The sequence below is a fragment of the Phascolarctos cinereus genome, unplaced genomic scaffold (assembly GCF_003287225.1).
Source record: "Phascolarctos cinereus isolate Bilbo 61053 unplaced genomic scaffold, phaCin_HiC Scaffold_3;HRSCAF=262, whole genome shotgun sequence".
Lineage (NCBI taxonomy): Eukaryota > Metazoa > Chordata > Mammalia > Diprotodontia > Phascolarctidae > Phascolarctos > Phascolarctos cinereus.
The window spans coordinates 165,732,229-165,748,905 of record NW_027555736.1 but is presented as its reverse complement, the minus strand read 5'-3'; the positions used below and the strand labels follow the sequence as shown (position 1 = coordinate 165,748,905).

Sequence of the window (16,677 nt, the reverse complement as noted above, 5' to 3'; positions counted from 1 at the left end):
GCAGTTTTCAATGATATTTATTCACTGAAAGACTGCACTCTGCCTATCTAGCTCAGTTATGGCATCTACCTCTTATTGACTCTATCTCTTTCCCATACTGATAAATTATTTTTACATTTTCCTTATTATTATTTTTTAATCTGTAGGATTTTTGTTAAGAAATCAACTATTCTGTTAAGAGGGTAAGACGATTGTTTTTTAAATAATTTAAAACAGCTATTTAAAAAAAAATAACAACTGTTCTGTTAAGAGAATTTAAAAAATGGCATATTCATCAACCAGTTCCCATTATCCTTCTCCCAGAAAAACAACTTAGTTGTGCTTAACAAAAGCTCTCATTTAAGCCACAATGCAAAGGGTTAAGGTGACAAAAATAACTTATAAAGGGCATTTCACAGCACTAGGTCAAACTATATTTCCATCAAGTTCAGAATTCTGGGTCTGACAAGAATGTGAAGAAAACAGTACTTGCCCATCATGACATCAATTTCAAAAATAAAGAATATACCCTAAATATCCTTTACTTTCCTCTTGATAACTTGTTATAAAAATGGTATTACCCACTTTCTTTGCTTAGCTGACTAAACTTGTGAGTGACTAGACTGATTAAAACATTGGTCCTTTTGACTTACCTACACAGGTCTTCATGTCCTCGGATGCCATGAACCCATCAAAGCACAGGCACCTATACTCTCCAGGTATGTTTGTGCACTGACCTCCATCACAAATATTAGGGTTATCTTCACACTCGTCAATGTCTACAAAGGAAGTAAAAACACAAAACTGAAATTGTGTATGTTTCATTATGAAGTAGATAAAATCATAACAAATCCAAGACCATTGTCTTACATCACAGAAATCAATCCTAGAATTTCAGACTTAGAAAAGACTTCAATAGCTATCTAGTACAAAACTATAACTGAAAAAGAATCTTTTGAACAATATATATGGCAAACTTTCATCCAGACTTTGCTTGAATACCTACTGTGAGTGTGAATTCACTCCCTGACAATGTAACACATTCTGTTGTTTTTCCTCACATCAAATTTAGATTTTCCTTTTTTACAATTTCTAGACATTTCTCCTAATTCTGTCCTCTGAGGCAAGCAGAATAAGACTAATTCATCTTGCCTGTGCTTGACCTTCAATACTTTAAGATAGGCTATTATTCCTTCCCTCTGCCCCATCCCAAGTATTCCCTTCTTCAGGCTAAATATCCTCAGTTCCTTCAACCAACTGTCATGAAACTCATGACATTTCACTATCCTAGTTAACCTTCCCTGGATACTTTCCAGCTTATCAACATCCTTCTTAAAATATGGTGCTCAAAACTGAACATAATAGTTTAGCTGTAGTCTGAACACGGCACAGTACAGCAGAACTGTGCCCTACGTATTTCTGGAACCTGTGCCTCTCAATGCAGACCAAAGTCATATTAGCTTTTTTTCCCCTTTTCTTTCTTCCTTTTTTCCTTTTTTTGGGGGGTGGGTTGGGGGCTGCAGTTGACTCCTAATGAGCTTGCAGTCCATTGAAATCTTTCAGGTGCAAATGAAGTTTTATCTAAAATCCAAAGCAGATTAAAGGTTCTGGACAAAAAAACGAAGGAATTTTTATCATGTCATTAGCATTAATATCAGCTGTGACACTAGACAGCTCTTGCACTCCGTTAAAATTTTGTTATATTACTATTAGCAAAATTATCTCCTATCTGCATTTATCCCTTTAAAAAGTTCTAAGAACCATTTCCCTTTACTCTACTAAGATGCTTCATTATGGTGGGAAGGTAACCCTGAATTTCTCTAAGGCAATGCCAGTGGAGTACAAATTCTGCAAGTTCCTATACCGCTCTGATGATGCTTTTAGTGGAAGCTGGATAATAGACCATATTTATTCTCACAGGACCAGTCAAGCTAAGTTTTTCACATGCTCAAATGTTTGTTCAACAAGTGATAAATTTTTTGGCTACAAGAAAGGCTGAGGATGGAATATATATCAATGAACTTTCTTGTAGTTGCAAACATCAAAACTGTATACTAATTATCTTCTATATATTGATTATATTTTCAAGATACATACTCTAATAGACCTACAATGCCAAATGATTCCGAATCCTCTTTAAGAATAGCTGAGACTTACTCTATCTCACATTAGTGTTCTCATAATGAAACCAATAGTTTGAGTGTAATAGTTTAAGAGTCTAATAACTTTTAACTCCAAATTTTATTCTAGCCATTCTGTTTCTTACTGAGGTTATAAAGACTAAACCATGGCCATGAGATTAGGAAATATTACATTAAGGTTTTGTAAAGTTATCTTTGTTCTGATGCAAAACCCACCTCAGATAAAAAATGTCTAAGCCCATTTTTCATTTTTAAGTTTTTGTTCTACACATCTGTAATCAGTGATTTTCACCAAACAAATGTAATTTTAGTTTGTGATATGGAAGCAAATATTCTTTGATCAGTCAATGGAGCTATCAGCTTTTCTATGCTATTGAGCTTAAGAATCCTTAACCTTAAATGAAGTGCATTTCCCCCCCAAAACAACTTTCCCATTAAGGTAAGGTTTAAGAATTACAACAAATCACAAATCTGAAAATATTTTGAGGACAAATTAAGAATCATAGCTCACTGCAGATTTCTCTAAATGGCCATTTACTTGTTCAATCTATATGATAATTATATATAGTTTGATGTTTGTTTTACCTCGATGCTTTCTTCTTTGCATCTCAACTATTACAGGAAAATTCCAAGTATACTACTATTACTATGTTAAATATAAGCTGCAGGCATTTGAGGCTCCAAAGAAGCTTTATTTGACTCTGCATTAGCATTAGCATTCCCAACTTGTACTTTGCATATTTTTAAATATGCAAAAAAGTATAAATGATTAAGTAATGATAATGAACACCTGGCTACTCTTGGAATACTCAAAAGGTTAGCATGCCTAAAAGCTAAAGATAAAATGAAGACTTACAGATTTTATAATATCTAAACATATTTCATCTTGTTTAGATGTATTTATATAAATACCTCAAATGACCCATGATTTAATTCTGCCAACACAGATCATAATTCTTCTACACATCCTTAGACAGCTTAGTGAGTTGCTACGGCCAAAAACAATTCATAACCCATTGGCCAAGATTCTGGTGATGAGCCTCTCTAAACATAGCTAAACCGGTCCTCACAGGACAGACAGGTGGCCAGTAAGTGGGCCTGTACTCAGTCTCTTCAGCTTGATAAGAACTGCCAGAGCTGACAAAGCTTTTGAGAGCCTTTATATCAAAATATGGCACAGTGGGGATTTAGGGAAGGTTTTGATGTAGGAACTGGTTATTTTTGTACAACACAGATGTCTGGGAAAAGCAAAAATTTTAATTCCTCTTCTACAACTGGGTATTTCAAATTAGGCAAAACACACAGAGGAAAAACAGCCCAACATTGTAGAAAAAGCAACATGCAAAACTTAGTGAATATTTTCATTTTTCAGCTAGATGCTTGGTAGCATGTAGATATGGATATTTGTACTAAATCATCATAGGATATACTTTGGTTGTCTGTTCTTTAAAATCTCATGGTTGGAGCATTCTTTGGTGCTCTGAAGAGCACTTATCCTAGTCTTGAAAAGGGATTTTGAACTTTAGTGTGCTTAGACTCGCCAAAACATATAAATGATATCTCTCCAACTTGTCATATGCATATTTTCAGCTTATTTTGTGAAATATGGTGCCTTTGATCCTGAGGCCAACTGTATGGGTCATTTAAGAGGAGTCCCATTTAATTCAACATGGATTTACCACAATCCTTTCTGAAATAATGTAACAGTAAATGATGGACATATTGTAGAAAAGAAAGTAAATCTTTTCTACAATAATTATCTGTTCAGCTGAAATATTTATTAGGTTTGGATCATAAGAAGACCTCATCAATTTGAAAGTAGGTCAAGGAATCATAGATTTAGAGCTGGAGGGAACCCTAGAGGCTCCCTAATCCAGCACCTTCACTTTACTGTTAAGGACACTGAGGTGCAAAGAGGGTAAGTGATTTGCCCAAATTTTAATCCACATTTAGCTCCAAAAGCTTTATCTGACTCTGCATTAACATTTCCAAACTCCCTACTGCCTCTAAAGATAGCCACTCCTACATCCTATACTTCATTTAAAGGAGCTAGCCAAATAGTACATAACACTCTTAACATTGATGTTCTTCCCATTTCTTAGATGCAGCTGACAGGAGCCTGAAACAAGATTAACTTTAATTAATAAATCTGTTTTCTCTATCCATTTTAATCCCAATATCATGTTAGAAGGAATTTTACCAGTGCAAGATCTCTGGTCTGGCATAAGTGCGAATCCCTGTCGACAGCTGCATTCATAACTGCCTTCAGAGTTGGTGCAGAAGGTGTCACAACCCCCATTCATTATGCTACACTCATCAATATCTGGAAAAAAAGAAAAAAGGATAATTTTACATTTTTCTTTACTTAACCATTATGGGCCATGTTTAAGGTTTGCAAAGATGGACAACATACACCAACTAGGGATAAAATTTAGGACCATTGGAAGTAATTCTCAATTACAGCAATGGACAGTTGGATAAAATGATCCTTGATACAGATTCAGCTACAAACCTGAAATTCAGTCCAGATCCATGGAGGGGTTGGCTGAGGTCTACAAACCTTTACAAGAACCTGGGCTGAGTTCTTAGTTGGCCTGGGCCATGTTTCAGAAGAATTTGGGCTGAATTATGGTTTCGGGTGGAAACCATGTGAGACTTGGCAGTTCCGCATGGTTTCCAACCCAAACCAGGCGAAAGTTGGCAGTAACCTCTGAGGTTCACTTTGATTTTGGGGTTCATTTGTTAAAACAATGGTGCTGTCTTTATAAGTCTTCCCAGGACCACTTAATTCAAAGAGGAGTTCTCAAAGAAACTGTCATGACTAGAGCTCAAATTGGTACTAGTCCTAGCATGTATTTCCATACTCAAAATCAGCATACCCTAGCAATAATAATAGAAAGCACTATAACACTTTTCCACCATATATTAGTCTACCTGATCCTTAAACAACTCTCTGAGGTTGGCAGGGAAATTACTGTTATTTTACACACGAGGAAACTGAGGTTCATAAAGGCGAAGTTACTTACACATAGTTTCATAACAAATAAGTATTAGAATAGAGTAAGGTTTGCTAAGCCCTAACAAAATGCTTCAATGTTTTACCTAGATATTTAACTAAAAAAGACTCTCAAGGCAAGTGGTTTTCCAATATCCTGGTTTCAGGACCCCTTTGAAATTATTGAGGACTACCCAAAGAACTTTTGTTTATATAGGTCATACTTTCTGATATTTGCCATATTAGAAATTAAAATATTTATTTTTATGAAAATAGTTTTGACCCTGTAGAACACACTTGGAGAATTGCTGCTCTAGGCTATAAGCTCTAAGGAGGCAAAGACTACATTTTATGCTTCTTTTTTACTGCTGTGGCATCTTGTACAGTGCTGGGGACAGAGCAGATGTTAAGAAATTGCTTGCTGTTTTGACCTGACATGTGTGCATAAAGTAATGTATAAACTACCATACACTATTCAAACTTGTATGACCCAAATGGTCCTTACTAGAGCTTGAAACAGTCTATAAATTTCACCTTTTTTTTTTTTAAATCAAGCTTGACCAAATTGATGGCAAGAATTCTGCGAGGAACTTCCCCTACTAATGCAGAACAACATATTTTCTGCAACTTTTAAATTCAGAATTGGCAGAGGCAATGAGAGGTTAAGTGACTTGCCTAGGGTCACACTTAGTATCTGCCAGAGACAGCACTTGAACCCAGGTCTTCCTGATTCCAAGGTCAGCTTTCTATCCACTATACCAGGCTCCCTTTTCACCCTAATGATTCTTTGAAAAGATACAGGTAATGGAAATATCAGAGGATCACGGGTTCATGGGTCAAAGAACCAGAGAATTTAGAGCTGGAAGAGGTCTAAAACATTTGACCTCATTTTATACGTGAGGAAACTAAAGACTAGTGAGGTATAAAGGGATTTATAAATAACTTTTCATAAGTTTAAGACAAATGAGTTGGCTTAGGGAACAGAATTCTGCCTATTTCCATAGTGCTGGGGAAAGCGAGAACTTCTTGGGCAGGTTTTAGAGCTTACCAACACAAAACAACTTATCAGGTGTGGAATGATAGCCTGGATTGCAGGCACACTGGTACTTCCCAATCAGGTTCACACAGCGGCCATTTCGGCAGAGGTTAACGCTTAGATCACACTCATTGATGTCTGTTGAAAATAAGAAGAAAAGAGAATAAAAACAATCATGCTTCTGGGTTCTGAGAGATAGGTAGACCAAACTCAGCAGGGGAAACTGTTGCCCTTACCTATACAGGCTGAGATATTGGGAGCCATTTGATGGCCAGGAGGGCACTCACATCGATAACTTCCTTCTGTATTCAGGCATGTACCACCTCGACAAAGAAGAGGGTCTCTCTGACATTCATCAATATCTGTAAAATGTGAAAATAAAAAACCCATGGAGCCAGTCATTTCTTCTCATTTCCCTAATTGTTTTTCCTTCCCTTCTGCAGTGCTTAGATTTTTGCTGGGTTGTTTATCTCATTCTCCAAACACCTAGAACTGTCCTCTCAGCTTCCTTACCCCTCAAATGCCTTGGTATTATCACCTTCATCAACCACACAGCCACATAAGCTCAATTCCTTGGCTATTCTTTTTCTATTTGTTTCCCCATGCCCCAGTGGGCACAACTGGCTAAGTCATCTTCTGTTGATAGATCCTGACTTCAGCAACTGTGCTAAGAACAAACAGGAGAGAAACAGGGTGGGTTTAGAGCAAATGTCAGGGGTCAAAGTGTTTTGTGGAAAATGGCCATGAACATACCCATGCAGTTCTTCATCATCATAAATCCACTTTCATATCCATCAAAGCACTCGCATTTAAAGTCCCCTGGGATGTTCACACAGATGCCTTGACCACACAGATCAGGAGATATCCGGCATTCATCAATATCTGTGCAAATGCAAATGGCATCAATTAAACATCAGGGCAAATTCAATTACTTGGAGAACTTTAAACAGACAAAAAATGTTTTAAAAGACATCCCTCCTAGTTAAACTTCAATTTACTAACCTGTGCAGTTCCTTTCTTCAGAATCAAGGGCAAAGCCATTGTCACACCTACATTTAAAGCTGCCGATGGTATTTCTGCACTTGCCATGGGTACACAAACTTGGAATCATCTTGCATTCATTTATATCTTTAGGAAAAAATTAACATGGAAAAATATTTCAGTAACCCATGAGGAGTTCAAAGTGCGCATCATTTCAAGCCCAAAGAATTTTTGTAACACCACAATACCTGACCCTTAGAGGTAGAAGGTACCTCAGGGGCTATTTAGCCTAGACAGGACCCAAACAAGAATTCCCTTTATAAGAACCACCTTCAGCCACCAGTCATATTCTTTTTTTTTTTTAGAAGACTTCTGATGAGAGACAGTCCATTTCCTCCTGAGGCAGTCCTTTGCAGCTTTGGATACCTCTGTATGATAGGAAACTTTTCTTTGAATTAAGCCAAAATCTGTCTCTGTAAACTTCCATGCTTTGATTCCAATTCTACCCTCTGTAGTCAAGCAGAATAAATATAATCCTTCTTCCCAGTGGCAGCTCTTCACACACTTGGAGATAGTTAATATATCCCTCCTAAGCCTTCTCCAAACTAAAACATAACCAGTTCCTGCTACCAATTCTCATATAACATGTTTTCAATGTTCTCCACTGTCTTGGCTGCTGTCTGGAATGCTCTCAATCTTATCATTGTCCTTCCTAAAGTGCAAGATCCAGAATGCAATAAAATATTTTATGTACTCAGGCCCTTTTTAATACAGCCTAAAGGAGCCTATTAGCTTTTTTGACTGCCACATCACTCTATTAACTAATATTAAACTTATAGTTCACTATACCCCCAAAATCTTTTATCAGATGAACTGCTATCTAATCATACTTCTACATCTTGTACTTGTGAGGTTAATTTTTTGAACAATTGTAGAAGGGCACCTATTTCTATTACATTTCATTTTATTAGATTTGAACAAATGCTCTCTTTACTTATAAGACTGTTTTACAACATTTAACATGAACATTAAAGACTGGACAATAATAATTTTGAACAGTGTTTAGTGGTCCATGAGGAGCATGACTCATATTCATGTCTAGCCCATTTCAACTTAGCATTTTAGAAAATTCCTCTATTTAAAAAAAGAAAATGCAATAGAACATCTAAATGAACCTTCTAAGCTGCTGCCTCATATAGTCCAAAGTATGCAGATTATAATCTAGACATATGACAACCAATTGGGTACATGGATAAAGTGCCATTTTAATGCTGTTTTCATGGCAATTTTATATGCTTTTAAAAAAAGGAAGCTTTCCAAATAAGGTGCCATACAAAAATGTCAATAACTAACATAAAATGTACAAGACTGATAATTCTACTTTTTAAAATATCTGATTCTATCGAGGTTCCATTAATCTCTTAGATGGCATCCAGGCACCTATGTGGTGCAGTGAATAGAGTGCTGGGCCTGGAGTCAGGAGGACCTCAGTTCAAATCCCGCTTCAGACATTTACTAGCTGTGTGACCCTGGGCAAGTCACATAATCTCTGCCTACCTCAGTTCCTCAACTATAAAATAGGAATAAAAGCACCTACCTAGCAGGGTGGTTGTGAGAATCAAATGAATATTTGCAAAACACTTAGCACAGTGCCTGGCACATAGCAGGTGTTATATAAATGCTTGTTCCATTCCATACTCTTCCCTTCTCCACGTCTCCCAGACTCAACCAAGTAGCACAAGTGAGAAAAAGAAAAAATGTATGCTCTACATGCTACCTAGATTTTTCTGGCAGTATCACACTCCCAAGGGAGGCACTGCTAAAAGAAGCACCTGGCGTCCAAGATATACATCTAAGTTCTGACTGTTACTTTATAACCAGTTATATTGGCAGGGATGGGGAAGGACATGGCAGGTGGTGAAGAGTCAGATTAAATCTCAAGAGCATCTTGTTCCCTGGAGACAATGACTTATCTTAGTCCTTTAAAGGGGGACAATTTAAGTTCCTTTGAATTTACTTAAAAGACATTTAGGAGAGTCATTAAGAAAATAATGAACAAGACTAACAATTTTAATGAGAGTAATGTCCCTTCTTGTCCCAAACTAGTTCTTAGCCTTAAACAAAACAATACATAAATTTTTGTAAATTGAACAAATGAGGTGGCATTTGTATATTTCTGTGTTTCAGTGAAGTTATTAGATACAATGAAGAACAGTTCCTCTTTAAAAGTCAAACATTAAAGATATTCTGGATAAAAATGAATAGCCAATACAAAACCATGTGCTGAGAATATAGCAAGGATACTCTGGGTAATGTTAAGTTGGATAAACAATTATCTCCTTTCCACTGGATAAGGCAAATTAGTTCTGGATTACTACAGCTGTTGAGTTAAATCAACCTTTATGAATACTATACCTTTGAAGAAAGGTTTTCCATTTATAATCTCTCCTCTTGTGGCAAATCCAGGCCCTCTAGGGCAAAGAGCATCATACTCAGGTGTATTCCTCACTGGACACTCCTCACATTCTACACTGCCCCAGGCTGCCCCAACAGAACAGCAGCATGCATCCATCCGGTGGCGGCCAGCAACAGGCAAAGAACATTCCTCATCCTCATGTTTCAGGTAGCAAGTTTCTAGGCGGATATCTGTCAAGTGAATGAAAGTAAGTTCAAAATACCACATTATTTATTTATTTATTTATTTGTTTATCTATTTATTTTTAGGCAATTGGGGTTAAGTGACTTGCCCAGGGTCACACAGCTAGTAGGTGTCAAATGTTTGGTCTGAGGCTGAATTTGAACTCAGCTCCTCCTGACTTCAGCAGTGCTCTATCCACTGCGCCACCTAGCTGCCCCTCGCATTATTTTCAAAGCTAAAAACCACTGCCACTTAGGTAAGCACAGCGCTCTGCACATAGTTAAGTGCTTAATAAATTCATATGGGCTTGAATTGAAACTTCTCCTTCCAGTAAGAGGTCAGGTTTGTTAATGGAGGTCTTTAGTACATGAAGGTTCCTTTGCTTTCCTGATCCAAAATTACCACTTTTGTATTTGTCAAACAAGAGAGAAAGCTCTTCTGTCCTCTGTCTACTCAGTGGACTTTATGCTGTCCTCACAAAATTCATTTCAGTGCTTCTCATTCCTACAGATGTGTATACTGTTGATTCCCACAAACAGATGTTTATCTACTCACTTGCCTGAAAATAACTTACGCATGCTAGGACAGTCTCAAGCTATCGCTAACACCTTCTACTCACTGGAGGCACATGTATTTTGAGAATGAGAAGGATAAAGAAAGGAAAATTTCTCTGAAGGCTGGGAAGGGGTGGAAAATGGGAAAGGGAGAGGTCATAAATTATAGGGGACCACAGATTTAGAGGTGAAAGGGGTGTTACAGGTTATTAATTTTAATCCCCTCATTTTACAGATGAGAAAACCTCAGTTCAGACAGATTAAGTGACTTGCCCAGGGTCACCCACTAGTCAATTCCGAGGCAGGATTAGAGCCAAGAGCTTCCAAACTACAGGACCAGGGCTCTGCCCACTACAACAGGACCCTCTCAGGGAACTTGCAAGCAAAGTCTGAGATGGACCTAGAGATAAATGGTGCTTCAGTTCCATGTGGGCCATCCCTGGGAAAGAAGGGATGAGAAGCCAAACCAAATTCACGTTTTCCCCTCCTACACATATCACTTTCCACAAACCCTTACACTGACACACACATTCCTGTGGACAATCAATCAGCACCTTCTCCATATGAGGCACTGTGGGAAGCAATGGGGATGCAAAGACAAAAAAGTGACATCATCCCTGTCCTCAAGGAGCTTCCCTTCTAATGAAGGAGACAAGACAGAATACACACAAAATTAATAAATGATAACTGTGTGAATGAGTGCACTAGCAGCAGAAGAGATCAAGAGAGACTTCTAGAGAGGTGGCATTTGAGCCGACTTGTGAGGACAACCAGAGACAGACATCAGGAGGACTGAATTCTAGGCAGGCAGATCATCCAGTGTGTCTGGATCTCAGAAGGTATATAAGGAAATCATGTGTAAGGAGATGGGAAAGGTTGTGCATATCTTTAAATACAAACAAGAAACATTATTTATTTATAAAACCAAATTCACGGGGAGCTGTGGTCCAGGAGGCTGAGATCTGGACTCTAGTTCATCTTCCACAACTCAACAACTGAGCAACCATAGGAAAGACACTGAATTTATGAGCTGCAGTTTCTTCCTCTGGAAGAAACAAGAATAGTAATACCTGTCCTGCTCATCTTACAAGGTCAAGGTGAAGACGAAATGAATTCATTTATTTTAAAGATATACAAATAAAAGTATCACAATGATGTTCCCTTTCTTTTCCAGGCAGCCTCTACTAGTATCCAACATTCATCTAAATATCTGAATTCTAGCTAATATAAATAGGGCTTTCTAAAGCCCCAGCCCCCTGGGCAATTCTTTACTTAGGTTTTTACCACTAAAAAGGAGAATTTAAAAATAAATCGCAAAATACACATCAGAGCCCCTTCCACTTAAGGCCTTTAGGCTCATTATAGATTAAGAAACTGGGGTTTGGAATGGGATTAACTGACCTTCCTCAGCAATGAATGGAACCTCAGGCTTTTGATTCCAACTATCGAAATTCCATCCTCTAGACCACACTGTGCTTTTTACGTGATCCAAATCCTTTAATTAAATACAGCAGAATCCCCATATGATTCTGTTCATTATAATATGGTTTCAGATATGTTATAGATCTGGACACAGCTCCTATGTCACAGAGGACCAGTGACTCGGGCAACGGTGATAATTTCTCTAAAACTGTTCTTGTTAGGGCCCTGGAAATGCTGGGGTGGGGGGGCATTCAGAGTTCAGAGGATCACTACTACTGGTATTGATAACGATTTCCTGCCCAATCTTTTGTCACTGTTACTAGTAACAGTCTGTCTTTAGCAGCTAGCCACAAATCACACTGCACCCCATGTAGGTTAGGTGATGTTCATAGGATCCTCTGCCGCTTATGCTTAAAGTTGGTTTAAAGGGTTTGTACAGATTCAGATGACCTATGGTTTCCTATAAAGTAGCACTGCACAAGCAAAAGGACTAACCTCTCTACTAATTCATAGGATATCTTCTCTGATTGCAAAGAATGAAGTTTGAGACCAAATCTCATATGCCCAGACTATCAGGAGGTGACTATGAATTAAAATTCTTGGGGTTTTCTCAGATTTATCTGTACTTTGAACCAATGAAATTTCGCAATCTGTAAAAAGAGGTATGAAGTGTGAAGTGATGAAACAAATACATACCAAGACAAATTCTTCCAGTGAGATCCAATGTCATCCCACTGGGGCACTGGCAAACAAATGATCCCAAAGTGTTGACACAATGGCCATTTTTGCACACTCCGGGGAATACAACACATTCATTTATATCTGAAGGTGAAAATAAAAAACCAGAACATAATCAGGAAAACATATTTGCACAAAAATATCATTGTATTTCATTCTATTTAAAAAAGGTACCCCTTTCCAGCACTGGCATACTAGGTTACCCTCGAACTCCATTCCCCAGTGGCTTTCTCTTCTAAGCTGCACACAAATTAATCTGCCAAAAAGACTACTCCTTTGGAATCACTATGGTGTTGAATCAGGAACTGCTCCTAATATTGTCATAAAATGAAGCAATTAAGTAATTCTCAATTTAGGGATGAGGGAACTAACAACAATTCTCAAGGATAGCTCTTAGAGCCTTGCAGGCCTTCTTAAATAAGAATGTGTTACATGCTGCCTGACATCAGAAAGTACTAAACATGCCAGAATTGTAAGTTTTTTGTAGAGGGCTTTATAGCTTACAAAATGCTTAAATGTACATAGTTACCTCTGAACTCCACAATAATACTAAGAGTTACTTTGAACTCTAAGCGCCTTGAGGGAAGGGACTGTGGATTATTTTATAGTTATATTTCCCATACTACCTTGCTTAATGCAGTATTCATATTAAGTGCTTAAAAATTAATGAACTAGTATAGGCAGACAGGGCAGAATTATGATCTCTAATTTAAAGATGAAAAAACTAAGGTTTATAGAAATTAAATTACTTGCCTAGGTCGTAATAAGAACCTAGGTCTCTTAACTTCTAATCCAGTGTTCTTTCCAACAACTCGTGAGAAGATATGAAGGAGAAAAGGGAATTATTCTGTATAAACCATGTGGAAATAAGAAGAGTAGCCAGTGTTTTTAATATATTCTTAAAAGACAACATGCAATAATGATATCAGGAAGCAATATTGTAGTTCAAAATAATATGTCCTAAATTTGAATATTCTCAATGAGATGAAAAAGATTCTCAAGGTATTTATTTCATTCTGAGGATCTAGATGAGAAGTATGAAAGGTGAGTGGGAGATGTCAGTTAATTAAACGGTCAGGAAAGAAACAAAACACTTCCCAGGAACCATTATCTGAACTTAATTCTTGGACTAACTACAGTTGTGGCACTTTATGGAGAAATCACTGAGAACAAAGAAAATGAAAAATACCCCAAAACATCAAAGTAAATTTGCTTTAATGTACTTACAGTTTAGGGAGTAAGGAAAACAAAGAAAATTTACTTATGGTGAAATTTGATTAGCTGAAGCTAAAGATTTTCCTCTTCTATCTAATTCTATACCTTCTCCAGTCACAGTCTTATTCCTTCAGGACAGACATATCAGATAGTGAGACTCCTTAGAGTAATGCTGGAAAACCACTGGAAAAGGTGTAACTGCCTACTAATTAGAAAATGGGATCACTATTTCTGATGACTTTAGCGACTCCAGGTAGGAAAGGGAAATGGAAATCAACAAGTGTTTGTGTTCATTTATTTTATCCCAAATACACTATTATTCCCTTTTTTGGTAGAATTATCTGTAATCTCTTTGGGGAAGACATGCACCTTGGTTGAAAAAAGAACACTTTTTGAAAGACACTGACCTGTGACCACATGGGGTCCTTGTCAATGTTATCGAGTTAAATACTGATCAAAGAAATGATGAAGACCTGATGTCTTGGAAAAATAATTTCCCCACAGAAGAATGTTGAAAAATGTCCTATGCTTTTCCTTGTGAACAGGAATAGGTAGAGAGTCACCTTCTCTTTTTCTCTGGTCACTTACATGCACTGAAATGTTCTGTTGAGGTCATTTAAGTTATGTACAGTGGGTCTGGATTAGGGAAGTGCCAAAGGATTCAGTCATCACTTGGAAGGCAAGATCTCGGGAGGGGGTTGTGGCGTTCCTCTTTATTTTAACAAAAAAACCCTTCTTTTCGTCCCACATATGGGACTAATTGTTGTTTTTAAAATATTTCAGCTGCTGTGTCATGTCAGGTTGTGTTAGTCATGATGACCTATGGCTATCTGGGATTTTGTGTGAGTGGAACAGAAGACCGAAGAAGCCCACCTAGACTTATAGGGAGGATGAAAAGAATAATGTTGTTTGGTTTTATGTGTACTTTTGCGTGTGACCACACAACACAATAACAGCAAAAAATGTTCTCCACCCCTCTTTTAAAAACTACTTTTTGTTCCCATCTTCAGACACAGTGTTTTGAAATCTGTAGTTACTGTAAACTAAGGTTGGGGCTAACGCATTTTGAGGTTTCCTTATTCTCTGGCTGCTATGTTCTGACACTGGCAAAAGTGTCTGCAGGCTGAATGAATGAAGGCTTGTGAAATCAACATCTGTCCTTTTATTGTTCTTTTCTTTCACTGCATATTTTGCACTATACAGTTACATGGCAACCTTAGCCAATTCAGTCAACACAAACATTCTTCCCATGGAGAGTAATGTACAGTTTACAAATAGCAATAAATACCTTCACACTGTGTTCCTTTAATTCTTGAGTACCCCTTAGCACATATTGGGTCTGTAAAAAAATAAATATACAAATTTGGAATATTGAACTCCAGACTCTGTGGTTATGACATAGTGTACAAAACATGAAAGAGCAACTGGAACACGAACTGAATTTTGTTCCTATGAATAAGTCTGAGATCACTTAAAAGCATTTTCTGAGATTGTATAGGGGTGGAAGATTAATAATGAAATGAGTCTCTTTGCCTCCCACTCAATTCCCCGAGGTACCTTTAATACAGCATGATAAACTGAAGTCTAAGCAAATAAATGGCTGCAGATTTCTCAATGGCAACCAATCTAAAAACATGAACTATACTATAGGATTACTCTAAATATATCATGGAAAATTTGGTAAATGCTGATGAACACAGAGACTATACAATCTTCAGAATTCACACAGCAAGAACTTTAATAAACCAAAAAACTTAAATTATGAACAAGTTTATCAAAGAATTTCAGCTAACATTAAACATTTTCCTGTAGTGCAGTTACAGCCACTTAATTCTATTTCTTCCCAAACTCTAGGATTTTTTAAAACCTATCTATAGTTTCTTCAGGGGGCCTCAAAACAATTCATATGCTTCTTTCTCAACTGTGTACCAAAGCCAAAATTAACGACATGACAGCATTATGAGAATAGATTAGGTAAACTTTTCCATTGGTAATGGGATCAATAATCTATAGCTATAAAGTATAGATTAGAACTTGAAATAATGTCACCATACTAGGCTTTGGCTCCTAATCAAACTATTTGTTATTTTTAAGCTCTTAGGACCATTTATCTTTCCCATGTGCTCAAGCTGTCTGATGCAGACACATCTGGTCTACAGTTCAGGTCCACTTGCCTGTCTGAATGGGACAGAAAAAATGAGAAAATCAACTTCTTCAAAAGGAGTTTAGCCTTTTGGCCACTGAACAAAGGTGATAAAAGAGAATGGGGCCAAGGAGTAAATAAAGTCATCTTTCTTACCTATTTGACAAGGTGTGCATGGGCTTCCCCAGGCAGCACCCAGTGAAGAACAGCACTGTGACTTCAGTGTGGCTCCATTGATATTGATTTCACATCTTCCATCAACAATACTCTGCCAACAAGTGCCTTTAATTGTTTCTGGATGGGAAAGGGGAAGGATTCAAACACTTTAAAACATACTACTTAGTTAGGTTCATGTATCAAAAATGTAATTGAACATGGTACCTTTATTTACATAAAATTCCCACCATATAAAAAATAGTTTGACATACAGCTGGCATTATCATAATGATCATAACATCTCAGTTTCTACATAATTAATGACACCTTTTGGTGTTAAATTGGCATTAAAATGCATTTAATACATGATTAAAAATAAATATAATATTTAAATAAATACATACCTATGCATATAGTTTTTGTTGTATCTAAAGTACTTTCAGAAGAACATTCACAAACAAAGGAACCCAGGGTGTTTTTGCATACTCCATTAACACAAGGGCTTGATTCACATTCATCAATATCTGAAACAAAAATATATCTATATTGTGGGTAAAGCTAATTTCAGGGATGAACGAATGACTTCATTTGCCATCTTATGTTCTCAATAAAGGAGGCTCAAATGATTCTTTTCCTAGGTCAGCTGAAATGTCCAAAGCACTGCGTTTGTACATATCTA

The 16,677-nt window shown here is 37.1% G+C and overlaps 1 protein-coding gene across 1 annotated transcript in view; it reads right to left on the bottom strand.

Moving 5' to 3' along the window:
- The window catches only part of FBN1 (fibrillin 1), a 302,515-nt gene that overhangs the window by 81,411 nt on the left and 204,427 nt on the right, over window positions 1–16,677 (bottom strand). Inside the window, exons 20-30 of the mRNA XM_020976933.2 lie at window positions 16,403–16,522; window positions 15,999–16,136; window positions 14,988–15,038; window positions 12,443–12,568; window positions 9,548–9,778; window positions 7,154–7,279; window positions 6,905–7,033; window positions 6,388–6,513; window positions 6,164–6,289; window positions 4,321–4,443; window positions 633–758 (exon numbers count right to left, since the gene is read on the bottom strand). Of these exons, the coding sequence (XP_020832592.1) occupies window positions 633–758; window positions 4,321–4,443; window positions 6,164–6,289; window positions 6,388–6,513; window positions 6,905–7,033; window positions 7,154–7,279; window positions 9,548–9,778; window positions 12,443–12,568; window positions 14,988–15,038; window positions 15,999–16,136; window positions 16,403–16,522 (1,422 nt within the window). The remainder of the gene's footprint in view (window positions 1–632; window positions 759–4,320; window positions 4,444–6,163; window positions 6,290–6,387; window positions 6,514–6,904; window positions 7,034–7,153; window positions 7,280–9,547; window positions 9,779–12,442; window positions 12,569–14,987; window positions 15,039–15,998; window positions 16,137–16,402; window positions 16,523–16,677) is intronic.